Source organism: Cherax quadricarinatus, chromosome 54, assembly GCF_038502225.1.
Source record: "Cherax quadricarinatus isolate ZL_2023a chromosome 54, ASM3850222v1, whole genome shotgun sequence".
Taxonomy (NCBI): domain Eukaryota; kingdom Metazoa; phylum Arthropoda; class Malacostraca; order Decapoda; family Parastacidae; genus Cherax; species Cherax quadricarinatus.
In genome coordinates this window covers 21,276,493-21,301,380 of record NC_091345.1, presented here as the reverse complement: position 1 = coordinate 21,301,380, position 24,888 = coordinate 21,276,493, and the positions used below count along the sequence as shown (strand labels likewise).

Sequence of the window (24,888 nt, the reverse complement as noted above, 5' to 3'; positions counted from 1 at the left end):
TTGCGTATTAGGTTTGTGTTCATGCTTTTTTTTTATGCGCCAAATGGGGAGGGAGTTCTTGGTTATAGTGATTTGAGGGGATTTCTATAAAAAGGATGTTAGATGGTGATGTTAAACTTAGTTTCTGGTGATTTTGACGGTGATTGGTAGTATTCAGTGGTGATTTGGTAGTAATCAGTAGTGTTTTTTTTGGGAGTATTCGGAGGTGTTTGATGGTGTTTTTTTTTGAAGGTGTTCAAATGATGTGCAGAGCATTTTTTGAAGAAGATCAGTGGTGTTCAGAGTTGGTTCAAAGTTAGTCAGTGTTTAGGTTAGGTTAGGATAGGTTAGGTTAGGATAAGTTAGGTTAGGTTAGCTTAGGATAAGTTAGGTTAGGTTAGGTTAGGTTAGGTTAGGTTGGGACAGGTTAGGATAGGTTAGGTTAGGTTAGGTTCGGTAGGTTAGGTAAGGTTAGGTTAGGTTAAGTTAGGTAGTATTCGAGGTGTTTGATGGAGTTAGGTTAGGTTAGGTTAGGATAGGTTAGGTTAGGTTAGGATAGAGGTGTTTGATGGAGTTAGGTTGGGTTAGGTTAGGTTAGGTTAGGTTAGGATAGAGGTGATTGATGGAGTTAGGTTAGGTTCGGTTAGGTGAGGTTAGGTTAGGTTAGGAATTAGGTTAGGTTAGGTTAGGTTAGGATAGACAGTTGGTCTGGAAAGAGATGATTTTCTACCTTGGATGTTACCCGCATTACATGGCGCCTGTCTGTCCTGAGTTGACGCAGGTGTTATGTTCTACCTTGGGTGTGAAGCGCATTACACCATGTGTTGGGGTGACCCACAATGAGTCTCTCAGAGCGAGGACAGTGCTTCTATTCGGAAATCGAGTAAATATTTCTACCATTGAGTGTGTTTTACCAACAAGAAAATAATGTTCGATTTTACGATAAAGTTTTCAAAACTAATTTGGAAATATCCAAAAATGGATTCGTTCAAAGTAATTCTGGAGTACTCTAATGTATTTTGGAAGTGTTCCAATATATTTTAGGTTAGGTTAGGATAGGTTCGGCTAGGTTAGGTTAGGTAAGGTTAAGATAGGTTAGGTTAGGTTAGGTTAGGGTAGGTTAGGTTAGGTTAGGTTAAGTTAGGTTAGGCTAGGTTAGGTTAGGTTAGGTTGGGTTAGGTTAAGTTAGGTTAGGTTAGGTTAGGCTAGGTTAGGTTAGGTAAGGTTAGGTTAGGGTAGGTTCGGTTAGGTTAGGTTAGGTTAAGTTAGGTTAGGTTAGGCTAGGTTAGGTTAGGTTAGGATAATTTAGGTAAGGTTAGGTTAGGTTAAGCTAGGTTAGGATAAGTTAGGTTAGGTTAGGTTAGGTTAGGTTAGGATAAGTTAGGTTAGGTTAGGCTAGGTTAGGGATGTGTGTGTGTGTGTGTCTGTGTGTGTGTGTGGGGGATGTGGGATGTGGGTGATGTGGGTGTTGTTGTCGAACTAGAGATACCGAAAAGACGTTATAAGTGGGTTGTTTTTGTGACTTTTTCTGATGTAGTGTGGCCCCTTATTAACTTTAATGAACTAAAAGGGTTAAAACGAGAAAAAAATGGAGGGTGTGGGTGTTGTGACTTTCTGATGTACTGTGTCCCCTTATTAACTTTAATGAACTAAAAGGGTTAAAACGAGAAAAATTGTGGGTGTTGTGGGTTGTGGGTGTTGATCTTAGTTTATGGTGATTTTGGTGGTGTTTTGAGTGTATTCAGTGGTGTTTTAGTATTCAGTGGTGTATTTGGGAGTACTCAAATGGTGTTTTTGGAAGTGTTTCAGTGTTGTTTGGAAATGTTCAAAGGTGTTCAAAGGTGTTTTGAGTGTGTTCAAATGTTGTTTTTTTGAAGGTGATCAAGGGTGTTCAAGGGTGTTTTGAAGGTGTTCGACGGTGTTTTGAGGTTATTCAAAGGTGTTTTGAGTGTGTTCAAATGATTATGAGAGTGTTTTGAATGTGTTCAAAGGTGTTTTGAATGTGTTCAAAGGTGTTTTGAAGGTGTTGAAGGGTGTTTTGAGTGTGTTCAAGGGTGTTTGAAGGTGTTGAAGGGTGTTTTGATTGAATTCAGCGGTGTTTTAGTAGTAATCAGTGGTGTAATTGGGAGTACTCAAATGGTGTTTTTGGAAGTGTTTCAGTGTTGATTGGAAATGTTCAAAGGTGTTTTTGAAAAGTGTTCAAGAGTGTTTTGAAGGTGTTCAAGGGTGTTTGAAGGTGTTGAAGGGTGTTTTGATTGAATTCAGCGGTGTTTTAGTAGTAATCAGTGGTGTAATTGGGAGTACTCAAATAGTGTTTTGGAAATGTTCATGGGTGTTGTGGGATGTGGGTGTTGTTGTCGAACTAGAGATACCGAAAAGACGTCATAAGTGGGTTGTTGTTGGGACTTTTTCTGATGTAGTGTGTCCCCTTATTAACTTTAATGAACTAAAAGGGTTAAAACGAGAAAAAAAATGGGGGGTGTGGGTGTTGTGACTTTCTGATGAAATTAGATAAAACGAGAAAAAAAATGTGGGTGTTGTGGGTTGTGGGTGTTGTGGGATGTGGGTGTTGATCTTAGTTTATGGTGATTTTGGTGGTGTTTTGAGTGTATTCAGTGGTGTTTTAGTATTCAGTGGTGTATTTGGGAGTACTCAAATGGTGTTTTTGGAAGTGTTTCAGTGTTGTTTGGAAATGTTCAAAGGTGTTCAAAGGTGTTTTGAGTGTGTTCAAATGTTGTTTTTTGAAGGTGTTCAAAGGTGTTCGAAGGTGTTTTGAAGGTGTTGAAGGGTGTTTTGATTGAATTCAGCAGTGTTTTAGTAGTATTCAGTGGTGTAATTGGGAGTACTCAAATTGTGTTTTTTTTGGAAGTGTTTCAGTGTTGATTGGAAATGTTCAAAGGTGTTTTTGAAGGTGTCAAAGGTGTTTTGAAGGTGTTCAAAGGTGTTTTGAAGGTGTTGAAGGGTGTTTTGATTGAATTCAGCGGTGTTTTAGTAGTATTCAGTGGTGTAATTGGGAGTACTCAAATTGTGTTTTTTGGAAGTGTTTCAGTGTTGATTGGAAATGTTCAAAGGTGATTTTGAAGGTGTTCAAGAGTGTTTTGAAGGTGTTCAAGGGTGTTTGAAGGTGTTGAAGGGTGTTTTGATTGAATTCAGTGGTGTTTTAGTAGTAATCAGTGGTGTAATTGGGAGTACTCAAATAGTGTTTTGGAAATGTTCGTGGGTGTTGTGGGATGTGGGTGTTGTTGTCGAACTAGAGATACCGAAAAAAGATGTTATAAGTGGGTTGTTGTTGGGACTTTTTCTGATGTAGTGTGTCCCCTTATTAACTTTAATGAACTAAAAGGGTTAAAACGAGAAAAAAATGGAGGGTGTGGGTGTTGTGACTTTCTGATGTACTGTGTCCCCTTATTAACTTTAATGAACTAAAAGGGTTAAAACGAGAAAAATTGTGGGTGTTGTGGGGTGTGTGTGTGCGTGTGTGTTAGGTGACATAGAGTTTTTTTTTTTTGTGAAAATCTTGGTTACAGTGATGACATTAGTTAAAACGAGTAAAATTTGTTGGTAATTGATGAGGGTAGTGTAGTCGAATTAGAGTTACCGAAAAAAGATGATATAAGTGGGTTGTGATGAAATTAGTTTAAAAACGATATTCAAAGGTGTTTTGAAGGTGTTCAAGGGTGTTTATGTGAGTATTCAAATGATTATGAGAGTGTTTTTGGGGGTGTTCAAAGTAAAGTGTTTGAGTTAGTTTTTGTGACTTTTTTTTCTGATGTATTGTGTCCCCTTAATAACTTTAATGAACTAAAAGGGTAAAAAAAACGAGAAAATGCCTAGTCTGGAGACTGAGGGATGAGTTGTAATTTAATGAAATGTGTAAGTGCAGATAAATTAGAGATGTCAAATCTTATTTGGGAGTACTCAAATAGTGTTTTGGAAATGTTCAAAGGTGTTTTGAGTGTGTTCAAATGTTGTTTTTGAAGGTGATCAAGGGTGTTCAAGGGTGTTTTGAAGGTGTTCAAAGGTGTTTTTTGAAGGTGTACAAATGATTAAGAGAGTGTTTTGAAGGTGTTCAAAGGTGTTTGGAAGGTGTTCAAATGATGTGCAAGAGTACAGATGAAGGTGTTCTGGGAGTATTCAGAGATGATTTGGGGGTGTTCGAATGATGATTTTGGAGTATTTCAGTGTTGTTTGGAAATGTATAAAGGTATTTTTTGTGAGTATTCAAATGATTTATGAGAGTGTTTTGAAGATGTTCAAAGTAAAAGTGCGTATTTAACTTCGTAATATGTAAAATTGTGAGTAGTGAATTTAACGAAAGTGGATGTAAGCGATGTGGTGACTTTCTGATGCATGTGTCCCCTTATTAACTTTAATGAACTAAAAGGGTTAAAACGAGAAAAATTGGGGGTTATGAGTGAAAATTGTGAGGTGTTGGTTGGAGTGTGAGGGTTTGGGAGGGTGGGTAAAAGGGTAGACAAGATTCAACCTGTGTGCTGGGTCAACACGTGACGTCACTGACCGTCGAGTAAACACGCTTTTTTTAGTTCATTTAACTTAATGAGAGGAAGGTTTTAGTTCATTTTAAAATAATAAGGGGAAGATGTTTAGACCTGTAGTAAGCATGCTTACCCCCAGAGTGGGGAATCCAAAAAACTTGATCCAAGGAGATGGAGTCTTGGTATTATCGAGAAATTTTGGGGTGGGAGTGAAAGTGAGAGGGGTAATCCAAAAATTTGATCCAAGGAGATGGAGAATTTCGAAAACCCCATAGGGGGGATCCAAAAAACTTGATCCGAGGAGATGGAGTCATGGTATTGTCGAGAAAATTTGGGGTGAAAGGAGGGGTACCCAAAAAACTTGATCCAAGGAGATGGAGAATTTGATTTCGAGAAATTTTGGGATGGGGGGTGAAAGTGAGAGGGGGAACCTCAAAAATTTGATCCGAGGAGATGGAGTCATGGTATTGTCGAGAAAATTTGGGGTGAAAGGAGGGGTACCCAAAAATTTGATCCAAGGAATTGGAGAATTTCGAAAACCCCATAGGGGGGAATCCAAAAACTTGGTAATATTGAGAAATTTTTGGGATTGGGGGGTGGAAGGAGGGACAATCCAAAAAAAAAACCTTGATCCAAGGAGATGGAGAATTTCGAAAACCCCATAGGGGGGAATCCAAAACTTGTATTATCGAGAAATTTTGGGGTGGGAGTGAAAGTGAGAGGGGGAACCTTAAAAACTTGATCCGAGGAGATGGAGAGCACAAGAAAATGAAATTCAAAAAAAATTCGAAAACCCCATAGGGGAGGAATCCAAAAACTTGATCCAAGGAGATCATAAGAAAAAAAATTCGAGGCGCGGGGGCGATCCGGACGACGCTGCAGAAGGCGCAGCAGAAGGCGCGGGCGGGGCTCGCGAAGGGCGCGGGCGGGCGCGCGGGCGGGGCGGGGCGCGCGGGCGGGCGCGCGGGCGGGGCGCGCGGGCGCGGCGCGCGGGCGGGCTCGCGGGCGGGGGCGCGGGTGCGGCGCGCGGGTGCGGCGCGCGGGCGGGCGGGCGGGGTCGCGAAGGGGGGGGTCGTGGGCGGGGGGTATTGGTTGGGGGGTCAAGGGTGAGGTAGTCTCGAGGGCGAGGTCATGGTCAAAACCGGAAGTAACACCTAGGTGTGAAAAGGTGACCCTCCAGCTGCTGGTCCTAGACCGGAAGAGACCTCCCAGAGGAAGGCCCAAACCGGAGGAGACCTCCCAGAGGAAGGCCCAAACCGGAGGAGACCTCCCAGAGGAAGGCCTTTTCCGGAGGAGACCCCCCAGAGGAAAAATCCACTACTAACACTGTTGTAATGTGTTGACAGTGTCACCGTTGAGGCAACTCCAGTGTTGCGGTATGTTGGTGTCACCGTTGAGGCAGTTCGTGTTGCAGTGTCGAGGCAACTCCTCAGTGTTGCAGTGTTGGGGCAACTCCTCATTGTTGCAGGGTTGAGGCAACTCCTCAGTGTTGCAGTGTTGGGGCAACTCCTCATTGTTGCAGGGTTGAGGCAACTCCTCAGTGTTGCAGTGTTGGGGCAACTCCTCACTGTTGCAGTGTTGGGCCAACTCCTCACTGTTGCAGTGTTGAGGCAACTCCTCAGTGTTGCAGTGTCAGTGAAAACTAGGAGAATGTTGCACAAGATGCCTACTTAATTTCTTAGGAAAATTGGTTGTGCTTACTAAGTACATTACATACTGATGAATGGTGGTACTTGTAACCACTAGTTACCTTTCACCCCACCTTAATCTTCTTCACTCTCCCTTACTCTTCCTTCACTCATCTTTATTCTTCCTTCACTCTCCTCTACTCTTCCTTCACTACAATAGAAGACACGGAAAAATTACAGGAAGACGTAAGCAGGGTTTTCCTGTGTGCAGTGGATAACAGCATGATGTTCATTTGTGGTAAGTTCCAGCTGCTTTGGTATGGAAAGACTGAAGAACTTAAAAGGAGCACTGTATACAAAAACTCAAGAGGATCAAATAGAACGAAAGGAAAACGTAAAAGACTTGGGAATAATTATGTCAGCTGACCTTTCTTTCAGAGAACATAACAAGACAAAGTTCACGACAGCCAGGAGGATGACGGGGCGGGTATTGAGAACCTTCTAAACAAGGGAAATAATGCCAATGGTGACACTCTTCAAATCGCTAGTGCTCCCTCCAACAGCAACAGCCTGGTTGACCAGACAAGCACCAGACGAGCCTGGCCCATAGCCGGGCTCGGAGAGTAGAGAGAGACTCGAAACTCATCAAAGGTATATCATTCTCCCTTACTCTTCCTTCGCCCTCCCTTACTCTTCCTTCACTCCCCTATTCTTCCTTCACTCCCCTATTCTTCCTTCACTCCCCTATTCTTCCTTCACTCTCCCTTACTCTTCCTTCACTCTCCCTTGCCTCCCTTCATTCTCACCCTTTCCCCTCCCCATCCTCTCCACCTTCCCTCCTCTGTCTTCCTCCCTCGTCCTTCCTTCCTGCTCTTCACTTCCTCCAACATTCCAGTGCTCATCTCCTGAATTTTTGTTTCATGTTGATGCGGGTCCAAATTTATCCACATTGTTCTAATTACTTGATTTTGAAGTGTCATTGACGGATGGTCCGAGACCACTTCTAGGGGACCCTTAATACATCGACTAGTCTCTCCGCTGGCAGGGCCCTTAGTAGATGGTCTTGGGCCCTTTTTGCAGGGCCAGTAGATGGTCCTGGACCCTTGTAGGGCCTTTGTCCTGGACCCTTCTTGCAGGGCCCTTAGATGGTCCTGGGCCATCTCTTCTACGTCCTTAGTACATCTTGGGAATCTCGAGATGGATGAATATCCCAGGGCCACCTCGTGGGGACCTGATGGAGGGGGCCCTGGCCACCTGTTAGGCTCCTCAGTAGATGATTCGGGGCCACGTCTTGGAGGTGACAGGAACTGTCAGATAGCGTAAATAAAGACTAAAAATAAGTTCAGTAACCTGCCAGGCCACTTACCAAATGTAGCTACTGCACTTGCCACATACCAGTATATATAATAGCGGAAGAGGATCCCAGAAGGGGGTTGAAATATACAGATCAATTAATTTCCTGAATTTTTTTTTATCTCCACGTGGGTTATTAATTGAGCATATATTGATATATTTGTATGCTTACATATATATGATGTGTTTTAATTCGTGTTGCTGGGTAGGTTAGCAAACAGGTGGGTTCAGCGGGTGAACCCTGGCCCGGGTCTTCTTGAGGTCAGTCACCCTAAACAACCTTGGCTCTCCAGTAATATTTGCGTTTTTTTTTTTGTTTGTTTAAAATATTTTTTTACATTCCTGCTATTTTGTAGATTTTATTCAGTTTCTTTATTAATTTATTTCAGATTTAGTGAACTTTATTGTTTGATGAGTTCTTAACAAATTTTCTTGGCACATTTTACGAGACTATTTTTTTGAACCAGTCCACTTGTTTGGAAGAAGTGGATATAAGTTATTTGTTTACGAGACTAAGACTTGTTAATAACTTAGCCAATATATTATCGTCAAGTTATTATCCTAGGAGGATACGAAGGTGAGATTTCTCAAGAGCGTGTTCATTTTCTTCTTTACGTGATGGCTGACCAAGACGCTGTTCAACAATGCATTGTGTCACCGCAGGAAGAAAAGCTCGAGCCTCCCTCAGATAATAGTGAAGGTGAGGTCATACAGAGCCATGCAAGTAGCGCTGTGAAATTCACTTATGATAGCTTTGGTCAGGGAATGGAGAACCTGACCAGGAAACTGGTGCCTGGAGTGGAAGAAAACGTTTCCCATGAAGACACTAGAGAAAACGTAAAAGCGAGCGATGTTAGGGGTGACGATAGCTTGGAGGCTCGCGCCGCTATCAGACGATTAGAGTTTAAGAGGAGCAGGAATTATCGTCGCTCCCTGCAATTCATAGATGATACCCCGGATAGCCAAGTGGACGATGACTCGGGAACCTTCTCCCCTCAAACTGTGGGAAAGTTGGTGAGCGGCTCTATAAGCAGGTCTGGGGAGGGCAAGCAGAGTTTCAGAGAGGAGAGTCGTGATGACGACAAAGAGGAGGTGAGTCTTATGCACTTCTGACATATTTGTTTAAATAATGTGTAATATCAGCAGCCAGTCGTTTTGTTGTTATAGTTAAATATTATTATTGAATATTAATGTAAAATTACTTCCTAAGATCTGCTTCTTCCCTTGTTTCTTCCAAGAAATTTTTGCGATATTTAGTATTTTAATAATAAAATTAATATATAATTGATATTTATTGTGGGTAATTTTTAATTTAAGAAATAAGCTTAGCTTTAGAGTGAGATATTTTTAATTTAAGTAAAAAGTTCAGCTTTGGTTTGAGATATTTTTTCCACATATTCCTGTCTTCCAAAGAGAAACTGCCATTATTTTAGTCTGTATATTTTTTTAATTCTGCATTCTGAATTTTAAAATTTGATGTAAAAATTTTAAAGGTGTGGACACTATAATACTGCAACGTATTTCAATTTTAATATAACATGTTATGTTTTTTTATATAATTTGATTGCTATATGTACAGTTTAAATGTTGATAGTTCACCAGCATTAAAAAAACGTGGTTATTATTGAATTTACTTAGTTAATCTTCACTGAGGTTATTGTGTGTGTTTTGAAGGCAGTTTGAGTGAGCCAACTAATAAGTAAGAAAACCTACTGAACCATCTTCTTGTAAACATTGAAACTTAAGATAAATTATATAGATCTATATCATGGAAGAGCTTGAGACAAGCCAGTACTTAGTTCACTCGGACGCCTGATACGATGTGGGGTCGAACTCTCACTCACTACGAGGATGAACATATGAACAAGTTTCTTAACACTGCCTTTGTTACCTGGGAGTCAGTTCTGAAGTGCTTCCTGTGGGAGGACCTAAAAATAAATGCTTGCTCATTCAGCTCACACTGAGGTCCAGGGGTCGATCCTTGGTACGGTTGGAAAACATTAGGACGTGATTCCATAAGACAACTGCTGTCCATGTTCACCCATAAGTAAAATGGGTACCTGGGTGTTAGTGGACTGGCGTGGGTCGCAGCCTGGGACAAAATTGGCCCCCATCAGTAAAATGGGTACCTGGGTGTTAGTGGACTGGCGTGGGTCGCAGCCTGGGACAAAATTGGCCTAATTTGCCCGAAACTCTCTGCATAAGTGGCTTTCTGTCACTGATGTCAACTAAGACTGTATGCCTTGTACACATATATATGTCGTGCCAAGTAAAACTTGCGATTTTGGCTTAAATAACAGCGCTCTGTTTGCCGAATAAGGCAAGCGAAAATTTGTGTCTGCAATAATTTTGCAAAAATCATCTTCAACCTAACGAAAAAAAAATATTTCATTGTGCTTGTCTATTATTAAATTATTGTAAACTTATCTACAATGTATATTGTTGGATTAGGCAAAATTAAATTGAGCTTGTTATAATAAGGTTAGGTAAGTTTTGTAAGGTTCTTCTGGTACAAAATTTTTAATTTTTACATTTCCATAAATGAAAAAAAAATCTTTGAACGTATAAGAGAAAATTCTAGAAAGGACTTAATTTTAAAGGAGTTCTTACTAATTGACCAATTTTACCTATTCAGCAAAAAAAAAAAACACGCATATTATTGTAACCACAAACAAGTGGTATTGAATCAATAACAACACTGCGACTAGCCGAGGATTCGAACGCATCTCGTTTTGGCCCACCTGATGGTGAGCGTCATGTGTGATTTTTGGCTCACCATAAGGCGGGCCAAAACGACATGGGCTCGAATCCTCGGCTAGTCGCAGTGTTATTGATATAATGCCGTGCCGAATAGGTAAAATTGGTCAGTTAGCAAGAACTCGTTTAAAATAAAGTCCTTTCTAAAAATTTTCCCTTATATCTTTAAACATATATTTTTTTTAATTTATGCTAATGTAAAAATTAATAATTTTGTACCAAAAGAACCTAAGAAAACTTACCTAACCTTATTATAACAAGCGCAATTTAATTTATCCTAATTCAACTAAATATATTTTAGATAAGTTGACAATTTAATAAACAAACTTAATGAAATATATCTTTTTCGTTAAGTTCGGAATGAGTTTTGCGAAATTATTGCATCACAATAATTTTTATATATATATATATATATATATATATATATATATATATATATATATATATATATATATATATTAGTGTGTATATGTATATGTATATGCAAAACAACCACTGTGAAAGAATAGAGAAGTTCCAAGCGCTTTCGTGACTACTCACATTATCAAGGAACAATGAAAGTAAAGCATCAAAGGAAGGTATATAAAGGGGTAGCCCACACCTCACTATCAGATCCCACAACAACGAAACACCTGACGTGAGACAGCAGGCCCGCCGGCCGAACTAGACAGGTCCTTCATACAACCCACCAACAAACTATTCTACCCAAGAAATAAGAAATTTAAAAAATTATTATTTGTCCAATGTATTATTAAATTCTTTCCAAATTCTATTAATTATAAATGGATCTAATTTATATAAACCAAAGGAAATATTCATATTATTGTCAAAACTGCTTTTTATGAAACAAGATTCAATTATATTCCTGTCGACCATGGACTTGCTTGATACTACTTTCTCAGCTTTTTGAAAATCAATTGGATGGTTAAAATCTCTTACATGAATAAATAGAGCATTGGAATCTTGTCCAGTTCTAATGCTATATTTGTTGTTTTAATCTTAGTTCGAGATTTTTACCAGTTTGACCGTAATAAACTTTATCGCAAATTTTGCAAGGAATCTTATAGACACGTCCATCAGCATTTTGGGGGGAATTCTTTATCAAGAGTTTTTTTTACTGTATCAAGATTTTAATATTAAAAGTCTTAAGAGGAGAAGGCATATCAACTTTAATATTAAAAGTCTTAAGAAGAGAAGGCATATCAACCAAGTTTTCATGGTAAGGGAGAACCAACATATTTTTAGTTGAATAAGGCTGGTTGTCCCTTTTTGGATTGTAAAAAGTATTTCTAGCAACTTTAAAAGATTTATCAATTACATTTCTTGGGTATTTCAAATCATTACCTATTTCATAAATTTTGGATATTTCCTCATCTATGAACTCTGGACTACAAATTCGTAAAGCTCTCAAAAACATTGATGGGAAAACAGACAGTTTAACTCTATCTTGATGGGAAGAATAATAGTGGACATAGGAACAGTTATTTGTAGGTTTTCTGTAAATTTTAAATTTGAATTCATTATTACCCTTAATAATTAAAACATCTAGAAAAGGCAATGAGTTATTTTCTTCAAATTCAACAGTAAAATTTGTAGAATGGGCTAAGCTATTTAATTTGCCAAGGAAATGGTGTATATCTACATTTTTGGGCATAAGACACAAAATATCATCAACATATCTGAACCATTTAGCTCTGTTAGGGAGGATTGTGTTAAGCAGCCTTGTTTCAAAAAAATCCATGTATAGGTTACTAAGAACAGGTATGGCAATGGGAAATCCTCTTTCACCTGTTCTTAGTAACCTATACATGGAATTTTTTGAAACAAGGTTGCTTAACACAATCCTCCCTAATAGAGCTAAATGGTTCAGATATGTTGATGATATTTTGTCTCATGCCCAAAAATGTAGATATACACCATTTCCTTGGAAAATTAAATAGCTTAGCCCATTCTACAAATTTTACTGTTGAATTTGAAGAAAATAACTCATTGCCTTTTCTAGATGTTTTAATTATTAAGGGTAATAATGAATTCAAATTTAAAATTTACAGAAAACCTACAAATAAATGTTCCTATGTCCACTATTATTCTTCCCATCAAGATAGAGTTAAACTGTCTGTGAAAATATATTTTTTTCCTTACGTTCAGAATGATTTTGGCGAAATTATTGCATACTCAAATTTTCACTTGTCCTATATGGCAAGATGAACGTTGCTATTTAAGCCAAGATCGCAAGTTCTGCCTATTCGGCACGACATATATATATATATATATATATATATATATATATATATATATATATATAGGTAGTAGGTTGGTAGACAGCAACCACCCAGGGAAGTACTACCGTCCTGCCAGATGACTGTGAAACAAAAACCTGTAACTGTTTTGCATGATGGTAGGATTGCTGGTTTCTTTTTCTGTCTCATAAACACGCTAAGATAACAGGGATATCTTGCTACTCCTACTTACACTTTGGTCACACTTCACAGACACGCACATGCATATATATATATACATACATCTAGGTTTTTCTCCTTTTTCTAAATAGCTCTTGTTCTTTTTTATTTCTTCTATTGTCCATGGGGAAGTGGAAAAGAATCTTTCCTCCGTAAGCCATGCGTGTCGTATGAGGCGACTAAAATGCCGGGAGCAATGGGCTAGTAACCCCTTCTCCTGTATACAATTACTAAAAAAGAGAAGAAGAAAAACTTTATAAAACTGGGTTGCTTAAATGTGCGTGGATGTAGTGCGGATGACAAGAAACAGATGATTGCTGATGTTATGAATGAAAAGAAGTTGGGTGTCCTGGCCCTAAGCGAAACAAAGCTGAAGGGGGTAGGAGAGTTTCAGTGGGGGGAAATAAATGGGATTAAATCTGGAGTATCTGAGAGAGTTAGAGCAAAGGAAGGGGTAGCAGTAATGTTAAATGATCAGTTATGGAAGGAGAAAAGAGAATATGAATGTGTAAATTCAAGAATTATGTGGATTAAAGTAAAGGTTGGATGCGAGAAGTGGGTCATAATAAGCGTGTATGCACCTGGAGAAGAGAGGAATGCAGAGGAGAGAGAGAGATTTTGGGAGATGTTAAGTGAATGTATAGGAGCCTTTGAACCAAGTGAGAGAGTAATTGTGGTAGGGGACTTGAATGCTAAAGTAGGAGAAACTTTTAGAGAGGGTGTGGTAGGTAAGTTTGGGGTGCCAGGTGTAAATGATAATGGGAGCCCTTTGATTGAACTTTGTATAGAAAGGGGTTTAGTTATAGGTAATACATATTTTAAGAAAAAGAGGATAAATAAGTATACACGATATGATGTAGGGCGAAATGACAGTAGTTTGTTGGATTATGTATTGGTAGATAAAAGACTGTTGAGTAGACTTCAGGATGTACATGTTTATAGAGGGGCCACAGATATATCAGATCACTTTCTAGTTGTAGCTACACTGAGAGTAAAAGGTAGATGGGATACAAGGAGAATAGAAGCATCAGGGAAGAGAGAGGTGAAGGTTTATAAACTAAAAGAGGAGGCAGTTAGGGTAAGATATAAACAGCTATTGGAGGATAGATGGGCTAATGAGAGCATAGGCAATGGGGTCGAAGAGGTATGGGGTAGGTTTAAAAATGTAGTGTTAGAGTGTTCAGCAGAAGTTTGTGGTTACAGGAAAGTGGGTGCAGGAGGGAAGAGGAGCGATTGGTGGAATGATGATGTAAAGAGAGTAGTAAGGGAGAAAAAGTTAGCATATGAGAAGTTTTTACAAAGTAGAAGTGATGCAAGGAGGGAAGAGTATATGGAGAAAAAGAGAGAAGTTAAGAGAGTGGTGAAGCAATGTAAAAAGAGAGCAAATGAGAGAGTGGGTGAGATGTTATCAACAAATTTTGTTGAAAATAAGAAAAAGTTTTGGAGTGAGATTAACAAGTTAAGAAAGCCTAGAGAACAAATGGATTTGTCAGTTAAAAATAGGAGAGGAGAGTTATTAAATGGAGAGGTAGAGGTATTGGGAAGATGGAAGGAATATTTTGAGGAATTGTTAAATGTTGATGAAGATAGGGAAGCTGTGATTTCGTGTATAGGGCAAGGAGGAATAACATCTTGTAGGAGTGAGGAAGAGCCAGTTGTGAGTGTGGGGGAAGTTCGTGAGGCAGTAGGTAAAATGAAAGGGGGTAAGGCAGCCGGGATTGATGGGATAAAGATAGAAATGTTAAAAGCAGGTGGGGATATAGTTTTGGAGTGGTTGGTGCAATTATTTAATAAATGTATGGAAGAGGGTAAGGTACCTAGGGATTGGCAGAGAGCATGCATAGTTCCTTTGTATAAAGGCAAAGGGGATAAAAGAGAGTGCAAAAATTATAGGGGGATAAGTCTGTTGAGTGTACCTGGTAAAGTGTATGGTAGAGTTATAATTGAAAGAATTAAGAGTAAGACGGAGAATAGGATAGCAGATGAACAAGGAGGCTTTAGGAAAGGTAGGGGGTGTGTGGACCAGGTGTTTACAGTGAAACATATAAGTGAACAGTATTTAGATAAGGCTAAAGAGGTCTTTGTGGCATTTATGGATTTGGAAAAGGCGTATGACAGGGTGGATAGGGGGGCAATGTGGCAGATGTTGCAAGTGTATGGTGTAGGAGGTGGGTTACTGAAAGCAGTGAAGAGTTTTTACGAGGATAGTGAGGCTCAAGTTAGAGTATGTAGGAAAGAGGGAAATTTTTTCCCAGTAAAAGTAGGCCTTAGACAAGGATGTGTGATGTCACCGTGGTTGTTTAATATATTTATAGATGGGGTTGTAAGAGAAGTAAATGCGAGGGTCTTGGCAAGAGGCGTGGAGTTAAAAGATAAAGAATCACACACAAAGTGGGAGTTGTCACAGCTGCTCTTTGCCGATGACACTGTGCTCTTGGGAGATTCTGAAGAGAAGTTGCAGAGATTGGTGGATGAATTTGGTAGGGTGTGCAAAAGAAGAAAATTAAAGGTGAATACAGGAAAGAGTAAGGTTATGAGGATAACAAAAAGATTGGGTGATGAAAGATTGAATATCAGATTGGAGGGAGAGAGTATGGAGGAGGTGAACGTATTCAGATATTTGGGAGTGGACGTGTCAGCGGATGGGTCTATGAAAGATGAGGTGAATCATAGAATTGATGAGGGAAAAAGAGTGAGTGGTGCACTTAGGAGTCTGTGGAGACAAAGAACTTTGTCCTTGGAGGCAAAGAGGGGAATGTATGAGAGTATAGTTTTACCAACGCTCTTATATGGGTGTGAAGCGTGGGTGATGAATGTTGCAGCGAGGAGAAGGCTGGAGGCAGTGGAGATGTCATGTCTGAGGGCAATGTGTGGTGTGAATATAATGCAGAGAATTCGTAGTTTGGAAGTTAGGAGGAGGTGCGGGATTACCAAAACTGTTGTCCAGAGGGCTGAGGAAGGGTTGTTGAGGTGGTTCGGACATGTAGAGAGAATGGAGCGAAGCAGAATGACTTCAAGAGTGTATCAGTCTGTAGTGGAAGGAAGGCGGGGTAGGGGTCGGCCTAGGAAGGGTTGGAGGGAGGGGGTAAAGGAGGTTTTGTGTGCGAGGGGCTTGGACTTCCAGCAGGCATGCGTGAGCGTGTTTGATAGGGGTGAATGGAGACAAATGGTTTTTAATACTTGACGTGCTGTTGGAGTGTGAGCAAAGTAACATTTATGAAGGGATTCAGGGAAACCGGCAGGCCGGACTTGAGTCCTGGAGATGGGAAGTACAGTGCCTGCACTCTGAAGGAGGGGTGTTAATGTTGCAGTTTAAAAACTGTAGTGTAAAGCACCCTTCTGGCAAGACAGTGATGGAGTGAATGATGGTGAAAGTTTTTCTTTTTCGGGCCACCCTGCCTTGGTGGGAATCGGCCGGTGTGATAATAAAAAAAAAATATATATATTATATATATATTATATATAAGTTATATATATATATATATATTATATTATATATATATATTATATATATATATATATATATATATATTTGGGTAGTAGGTTGGTAGACAGCAACCGCCCAGGGAGGTATTGCCGTCCTGCCAAGCGGGTGTAAAACGAAAGCCTGTAATTGTTTTACATGATGGTAGGATTGCTGGTGTCCTTTTTTTCTGTCTCGTAAACATGCAAGATTTCAGGTACGTCTTGCTACTTCTACTTTCACTTAGATCACACTACACATACATGTACAAGCAAATATATACACACGTCTCTGGGTTTTCTTCTATTTTCTTTCTAGTTCTTGTTCTTATTTATTTCCTCTTATCTCCATGGGGAAGTGGAAGAGAATTCTTCATCCGTAAGCCATGCGTGTTGTAAGAGGCGACTAAAATGCCGGGTGCAAGGGGCTAGTAACCCCTTTCCTCGTATAAATTTCTAAATTTAAAAAGAGAAACTTTCGTTTTTTTTTTTTGGGCCACCCTGCCTCGGTGGGATACGGCCGGTTTGTTGAAAAAAATGTGTGTATATATATATATATATATATATATATATATATATATATATATATATATATATATATATATATATATATATAGTGTGTGTGTGTTAACACAGGAAAAAAAATTAAAATAGTAAATACAATCAGAAATCATCCTTCCACTTTATCGTTTTTTCCACTTCATCGTTTTTTCTCACACTTTTTCCTCAGTCATCTCTCGTTCTCCCCGCTTATTACTCTGCCCTTCCTCCCTTTACCTTTTCTCCCTCTATGTTCTCTCCCTCTCTTCTTTCTCCTTGCCTCATCCTCCTCCCTTTTTTCTTGCATCTCCCATTCTTTCTCAAGCCTGCCTGCCTGCCTGTCGAGCTTTTCTTTGTACCCTTTAGCTCTGCACGTCTCAGTGAATCAGAATAGAGGGATCTTTTAAATCTGGACCTGATACGTCTTGTCCCATCCTTCCCTTATTATGGCACCGCTTTCTCTCTCTCTCTCTCTCTCTCTCTCTCTTTTACACAAGTGAAAAAAATGGTGACAGGTAAAGGGCAACACAACATACTGGAGTACGAGGTATGGGAGTAGAAAGCCTCCGGAAACTCATCAAAGGTATTTCATAGACGTGGTGAAAACCAAAAGAGCAGTATTGATAGTGAGAGAACATTGTGTCAGTATCCGAGCTTCAAGATTGTTCAACTTGCTACCAGTGGATATCAGAAATATTTCCGCAATAAATGTAGAATTTAACAAGAGCAAAGTGGTTCACTATCTCCTCCAAGTGCCAGATCAACTAGGCTGTGCTGGATATGCGAACCAGCGGGCCGCCAACAGCAACAGCCTGGTTGAAAAGGCGATCAACGGGAAAGCCTGTCCCCAGGCCCGACAATGAGGGTAGAAGATATTTGGAAACCTGTCATGTGTATATTACTAGTATAAATTGTTTTAAAATTAAAGTTGTGTGCACAGAGGCTGCAGTAAACATGTATTTCAAGATTCTATAATTAAATTTCTTGTTATGAGCAGCTGGCGGCCTCTTAAAGTAACTTGATCATTTGTGTTATGATGGGACTCCTGCAAATTTACATGGCGAACGCTGGCAGATTTCAATGCTCTGACAAATATATTTTGAGCGGGAATGCTTTCCATCCATTCCAGGAAAGGTGTGGATCTCTTTTATATGCTAATGATGCCATGGACCTCAACGTCAGTACACCAATTTGTAGGTTGCTGGAAGTAACACAGTGCTCCACCTGAGGGGATTTTTTTTTAACAAAATCGGATACATCAGTATGCTGCTACCCTGTTTTATGTGATAATTACACACCGGGAACAAAAGGTACCTATGATATGATTCAGTGTCGCACTGCATCACGGAGGATGGGGCCCATGCGTGTTGAAATGTGTGAGATTGAGGTGCGAGATTTCAGTAGGGCAGTGAGGATATCGTTAAGCAGGAAGAGGCTGAGAGTTGAGGAGGGGGGTGATGAAGATATTGGGAACTGGGGGAAAAAAGATGTAGGGAAGAGAGCTGGGGATGGATGTAGGAAACTTGCCCGTATATCTCACCTCGTTCAGGGTTCGACCCCGGGCCCGCTGTATTGTAAGGAGAGTGCTATTGTTGCTCTGCAATGTGGTTATTATGCTGTGCGTTAGGTAGCTACGGGAGCCTTATGTTCCCTTCCAGCAGGGCTACCTAGAATTACCTTTACGCGATAGCTACCATTTTGTAGCTATGGCATGCCACTTGTTGAGAAGCAAAGAGATGATGCAATAGTGTGTGTGCATTGTGCACCTAGAAGACTAATTCACATACATCTGATATTAGCCCCTTACATTACTGCATTATCATTTTTCAAAGAGTATTCACCTGGTTGTCTTTTCAAGGTGACTATTTATATAAAATAACTCGCACATAGAAGATTAAAACTTATGACAGTGTTTCGGTCCGACCTGGACCATTATACCACTACTTGTACAATTATACCACTACTTGTACAATTATACCACTACTTGTACAATTATACCACTACTTGTACAATTATACCACTAGTACAATTATACCACTAGTACAATTATACCACTACTTGTACAATTATACCACTACTTGTACAATTATACCACTACTTGTACAATTATACCATTAGCACAATTATATCACTACTTGTACAATTATACCACTACTTGTACAATTATACCACTACTACAATTATACCACTACTTGTACAATTATAATACTAGTACAATTATACCACTAGTACAATTATATCACTACTTGTACAATTATACCACTACTTGTACAATTATACCACTACTTGTACAATTATGTCACTAGTACAATTATACCACTAGTACAATTATATCACTACTTGTACAATTATACCACTACTTGTACAATTATATCACTACTTGTACAATTATACCACTAGTACAATTATACCACTACTTGTACAATTATACCACTAGTACAATTATATCACTACTTGTACAATTATACCACTAGTACAATTATACCACTAGTACAATTATATCACTACTTGTACAATTATACCACTAGTACAATTATACCACTAGTACAATTATATCACTACTTGTACAATTATACCACTAGTACAGTTATATCACTACTTGTACAATTATACCACTACTTGTACAATTATATCACTACTTGTACAATTATACCACTAGTACAGTTATATCACTACTTGTACAATTATACCACTACTTGTACAATTTTATCACTACTTGTACAATTATACCACTAGTACAATTATACCACTAGAACAATTATACCACTACTTGTACAATTATACCACTAGTACAATTATATCACTACTTGTACAATTATACCACTACTTGTACAATTATATCACTACTTGCACAATTATACCGCTAGTACAATTATATCACTTCTTGTACAATTATACCACTAGTACAATTATACCACTACTTGTACAATTATATCACTACTTGTACAATTATACCACTAGTACAATTATATCACTACTTGTACAATTATACCACTAGTACAATTATATCACTACTTGTACAATTATACCACTTGTACAATTATACCACTAGTACAATTATACCACTAGTACAATTATATCACTACAATTATACCACTACTTGTACAATTATACCACTACTTGTACAATTATATCATTACTTGTACAATTATACCACTAGTACAATTATACCGCTACTTGTACAATTATACCACTAGTACAATTATATCACTAGTACAATTATACCACTAGTACAATTATACCACTAGTACAATTATACAACTAGTACAATTATATCACTACTTGTACAATTATATCACTACTTGTACAATTATACCACTAGTACAATTATACCACTAGTACAATTATACCACTAGTACAATTATATCACTACTTGTACAATTATACCACTAGTACAGTTATATCACTACTTGTACAATTATACCACTACTTATACAATTATAACACTACTTGTACAATTATACCACTAGTACAGTTATATCACTACTTGTACAATTATACCACTACTTGTACAATTATATCACTACTTGTACAATTATACCACTACTTGTACAATTATACCACTAGTACAATTATATCATTACTTGTACAATTATACCACTACTTGTACAATTATATCACTACTTGCACAATTACACCACTAGTACAATTATATCACTACTTGTACAATTATACCACTAGTACAATTGTACCACTACTTGTACAATTATATCACTACTTGTACAATTATACCACTAGTACAATTATATCACTACTTGTACAATTATACCACTACTTGTACAATTATATCACTACTTGCACAATTACACCACTAGTACAATTATATCACTACTTGTACAATTATACCACTAGTACAATTGTACCACTACTTGTACAATTATATCACTACTTGTACAATTATACTAGTACAATTATACCACTAGTACAATTATATCACTACAATTATATCACTAGTACAATTATACCACTAGTACAATTATACCACTACTTGTACAATTATACCACTATTACAGTTATATCACTAGTACAATTATACCACTACTTGTACAATTATATCACCACTTGTACAATTATATCACTAGTACAATTATATCACTACTTGTACAATTATATCACCACTTGTACAATTATACCACTACTTGTACAATTATCCCACTACTTGTACAATTATACCACTAGTGCAATTATACCACTAGTACAATTATACCACTAGTACAATTATACCATTGTACAATTATGCCACTAGTACAATTATATCACTACTTGTACAATTATACCACTACTTGTACAATTATATCACCACTTGTACAATTATACCACTACTTGCACAATTATACCACTACTTGTACAATTATATCACTACTTGGACAATTATATCACTTCTTGTACAATTATACCACTAGTACAATTATATAACTACTTGTACAATTATACCACTACTTGTACAATTATATCACTACTTGTACAATTATACCACTAGTACAATTATATCACTACTTGTACAATTATACCACTACTTGTACAATTATACCACTAGTACAATTATATCACTACTTGTACAATTATACCACAAGTACAATTATACCACTAGTACAATTATATCACTACTTGTACAATTATATCACTACTTGTACAATTATATCACTACTTGTACAATTATACCACTAGTACAATTATACCACTAGTACAATTATACCACTAGTACAATTATACTACTGGTACAATTATACCACTAGTACAATTATGTCACTACTTGTACAATTATACCACTACTTGTACAATTATACCACTACTTGTACAATTATATCACTACTTGTACAATTATACCACTACTTGTACAATTATGCCACTACTTGTACAATTATACCATTAGTACAATTATACCACTAGTACAATTATATCACTACTTGTACAATTATATCACTACTTGTACAATTGTACCACTACTTGTGCAATTATACCACTACTTGTACAATTGTACCACTAGTACAATTATATCACTACTTGTACAATCATACCACTTGTACAATTATACCACTAGTACAATTATATCACTACTTGTACAATTATATCACAAGTACAATTATATCACTACTTGTACAATTATACCACTACTTGTACAATTATACCACTAGTTCAATTATTGCACTACTTGTACAATTATACCACTAGTACAATTATACCACTTGTACAATTATGCCACTAGTACAATTATACCACTAGTACAATTATGCCACTAGTACAATTATACCACTACTTGTACAATTATACCACTAGTACAATTATACCACCACTTGTACAATTATACTAGTACAATTATACCACCAGTTGTAAAATTATACCACTAGTACAATTATACCACCAGTTGTACAATTATGCCACTAGTACAATTATACCACTAGTACAATTATACCACTAGTACAATTATACCACTAGTACAATTATGCCACTAGTACAATTATATCACTACTTGTACAATTATACCACTACTTGTACAGTTATACCACTAGTACAATTATACGACTAGTACAATTATACCACTACTTGTACAATTATACCACTAGTACAATTATATCATTACTTGTACAATTATACCACTAGTACAATTATATCACTACTTGTACTGTTATATCACTACTTGTACAATGATACCACTACTTGTACAATTATACCACTACTTGTACAATTATACCACTACTTGTACAATTACACCACTACTACAATTATACCACTAGTACAATTATATCACTAGTACAATTATACCACTAGTACAATTATACCACTACTTGCACAATTATATCACTAGTACAGTTATATCACTACTTGTACAATTACACCACTAGTACAATTATATCACTACATGTACAATTATACCACTAGTACAATTATATCACTAGTACAATTATACCACTAGTACAATTATACCACTACTTGTACAATTATATCACTACTTGTACAATTATACCACTACTTGTACAATTATACCACTACTTGTACAATTATATCACTACTTGTACAATTATACCACTACTTGTACAATTATATCACTACTTGTACAATTATACCACTAGTACAATTATACCACTAGTACAATTATATCACTACTTTTACAGTTATGCCACTACTTGTACAATTATACCACTACTTGTACAATTATACCACTACTTGTACAATTATACCACTAGTACAATTATACCACTAGTACAATTATACCACTAGTACAATTATACCACTAGTACAATTATATCACTACTTGTACAATAATACCACTACTTGTACAATTATACCACTAGTACAATTATACCACTAGTACAATTATACCACTAGTACAATTATATCACTACTTGTACAATTATACCACTATTTGTACAATTATACCACTACTTGCACAATTATACCTCTAGTACAATTATATCACTACTTGTACAATTATACCACTACTTGTACAATTATATCACTACTTGTACAATTATATCACTACTTGTACAATTATATCACTACTTGTACAATTATATAACTACTTGTACGATTATACCACTAGTACAATTGTACCACTTGTACAATTATTCCACTAGTACAATTATACCACTAGTACAATTATACCACTTGCACAATTATACCACTTGCACAATTATACCACTAGTGCAATTATACCACTACAATTATACCACTAGTACAATTATACCACTACTTGTACAATTACACTAGTACAATTATACCACCAGTTGTACAATTATACCACCAGTTGTACAATTATACCACCAGTTGTACAATTATACCACTACTTGTACAATTATACCACCACTTGTACAATTATACCACCAGTTGTACAATACCACTAGTACAGTTTTACCACTAGCACAATTATACCACCAGTTGTACAATTAATCCACTAGTACAATTATACCACTAGTACAATTATACCACTAGTACTACTTGTACAATTATACCACTAGTACAATTATACCACTAGTACAATTATACCACTAGTACAGTTATACCACTTGTACAATTATACCACTTGTACAATTATACCACTAGTACAGTTATATCACTAGTACAATTATACCACCAGTTGTACAATTATACCACTAGTACAATTATACCACTACTTGTACAGTTATACCGCTACTTGTACAATTATACCACTACTTGTACAGTTATACCGCTACTTGTACAATTATACCACTAGTACAATTATACCACCTGGATACCTGGAGGTTATTCCGGGGATCAACGCCCCCGCGGCCCGGTCCATGACCAGGCCTCTCGATGGATCAGGGCCTGATCAATCAGGCTGTTACTGCTGGCCGCACGCAGTCCAACGTACGAGCCACAGCCCGGCTGATCCGGCACTGACTTTAGGTATCTGTCCAGCTCTCTCTTGAAGGCAGCCAGGGGCTTATTGCCATTTCCCCTAATGCTTAGTGTGAGGCTGTTGAACAGTTTTGGGCCCCGGACGCTTATGGTGTTTTCCCTTAGTGTACCAATGGCGCCCCTACTTTTTACTGGGGGCATTTTGCATCGCCTGCCCAGTCTTTTACTTTCGTAGGGAGTGATTTCTATGTGCAGATTTGGGACCATTCCTTCCATGATTTTCCAAGTGTAGATTATGATATATCTCTCCCTCCTGCGTTCCAACGAGTACAAGTCAAGTGCTTCCCAGTGTTCCCAGTAGTTAAGGTGCTTGACAAAACTTATACGTGCAGTAAAGGATCTCTGTACAATCTCTAGATCTGCAATTTCACCTGCTTTGAATGGAGATGTTAATGTACAGCAGTATTCCAGCCTAGAGAGAACAAGTGATTTGAAAAGGATCATCATTGGCTTGGCATCTCTCGTTTTGAAAGTTCTCATTATCCATCCTATCATTTTCTTTGCACTTGTGATCGTGGCACTGTTGTGATCCTTGAAAGTGAGATCCTCAGATTACTACTCCCAGGTCCCTTACATTATTTTCCCGCTCTATTGTATGGCCAGAGTCTGTAGTATACTTTGTTCTAGTTATTATCTCCTCCAGTTTTCCATAACGGAGTAGGAATTTGTCCTCATTGAACATCATATTGTTTGCCGTTGCCCACTGGAAAACTTTGTTTATGTCTTCTTGGAGGTTAACCGCGTCCACTAGTACAATTATACCACTACTTGTACAATTATATCACTACTTGTACAATTATACCACTACTTGTACAATTATATCACTACTTGTACAAT

General features: G+C 37.7%; 1 protein-coding gene across 2 annotated transcripts in view; it reads left to right on the top strand.

Annotated features, from left to right (window-relative positions):
- Positions 1–24,888, top strand: part of LOC128699201 (adenosylhomocysteinase-like 1) — a 562,478-nt gene that overhangs the window by 57,573 nt on the left and 480,017 nt on the right. For both annotated transcript variants that reach the window (XM_070096725.1, XM_070096726.1), the window contains exon 2: positions 7,846–8,548. In XM_070096725.1, the coding sequence (XP_069952826.1) occupies positions 8,075–8,548 (474 nt within the window). In that variant the 5' untranslated portion in view covers positions 7,846–8,074. The remainder of the gene's footprint in view (positions 1–7,845; positions 8,549–24,888) is intronic.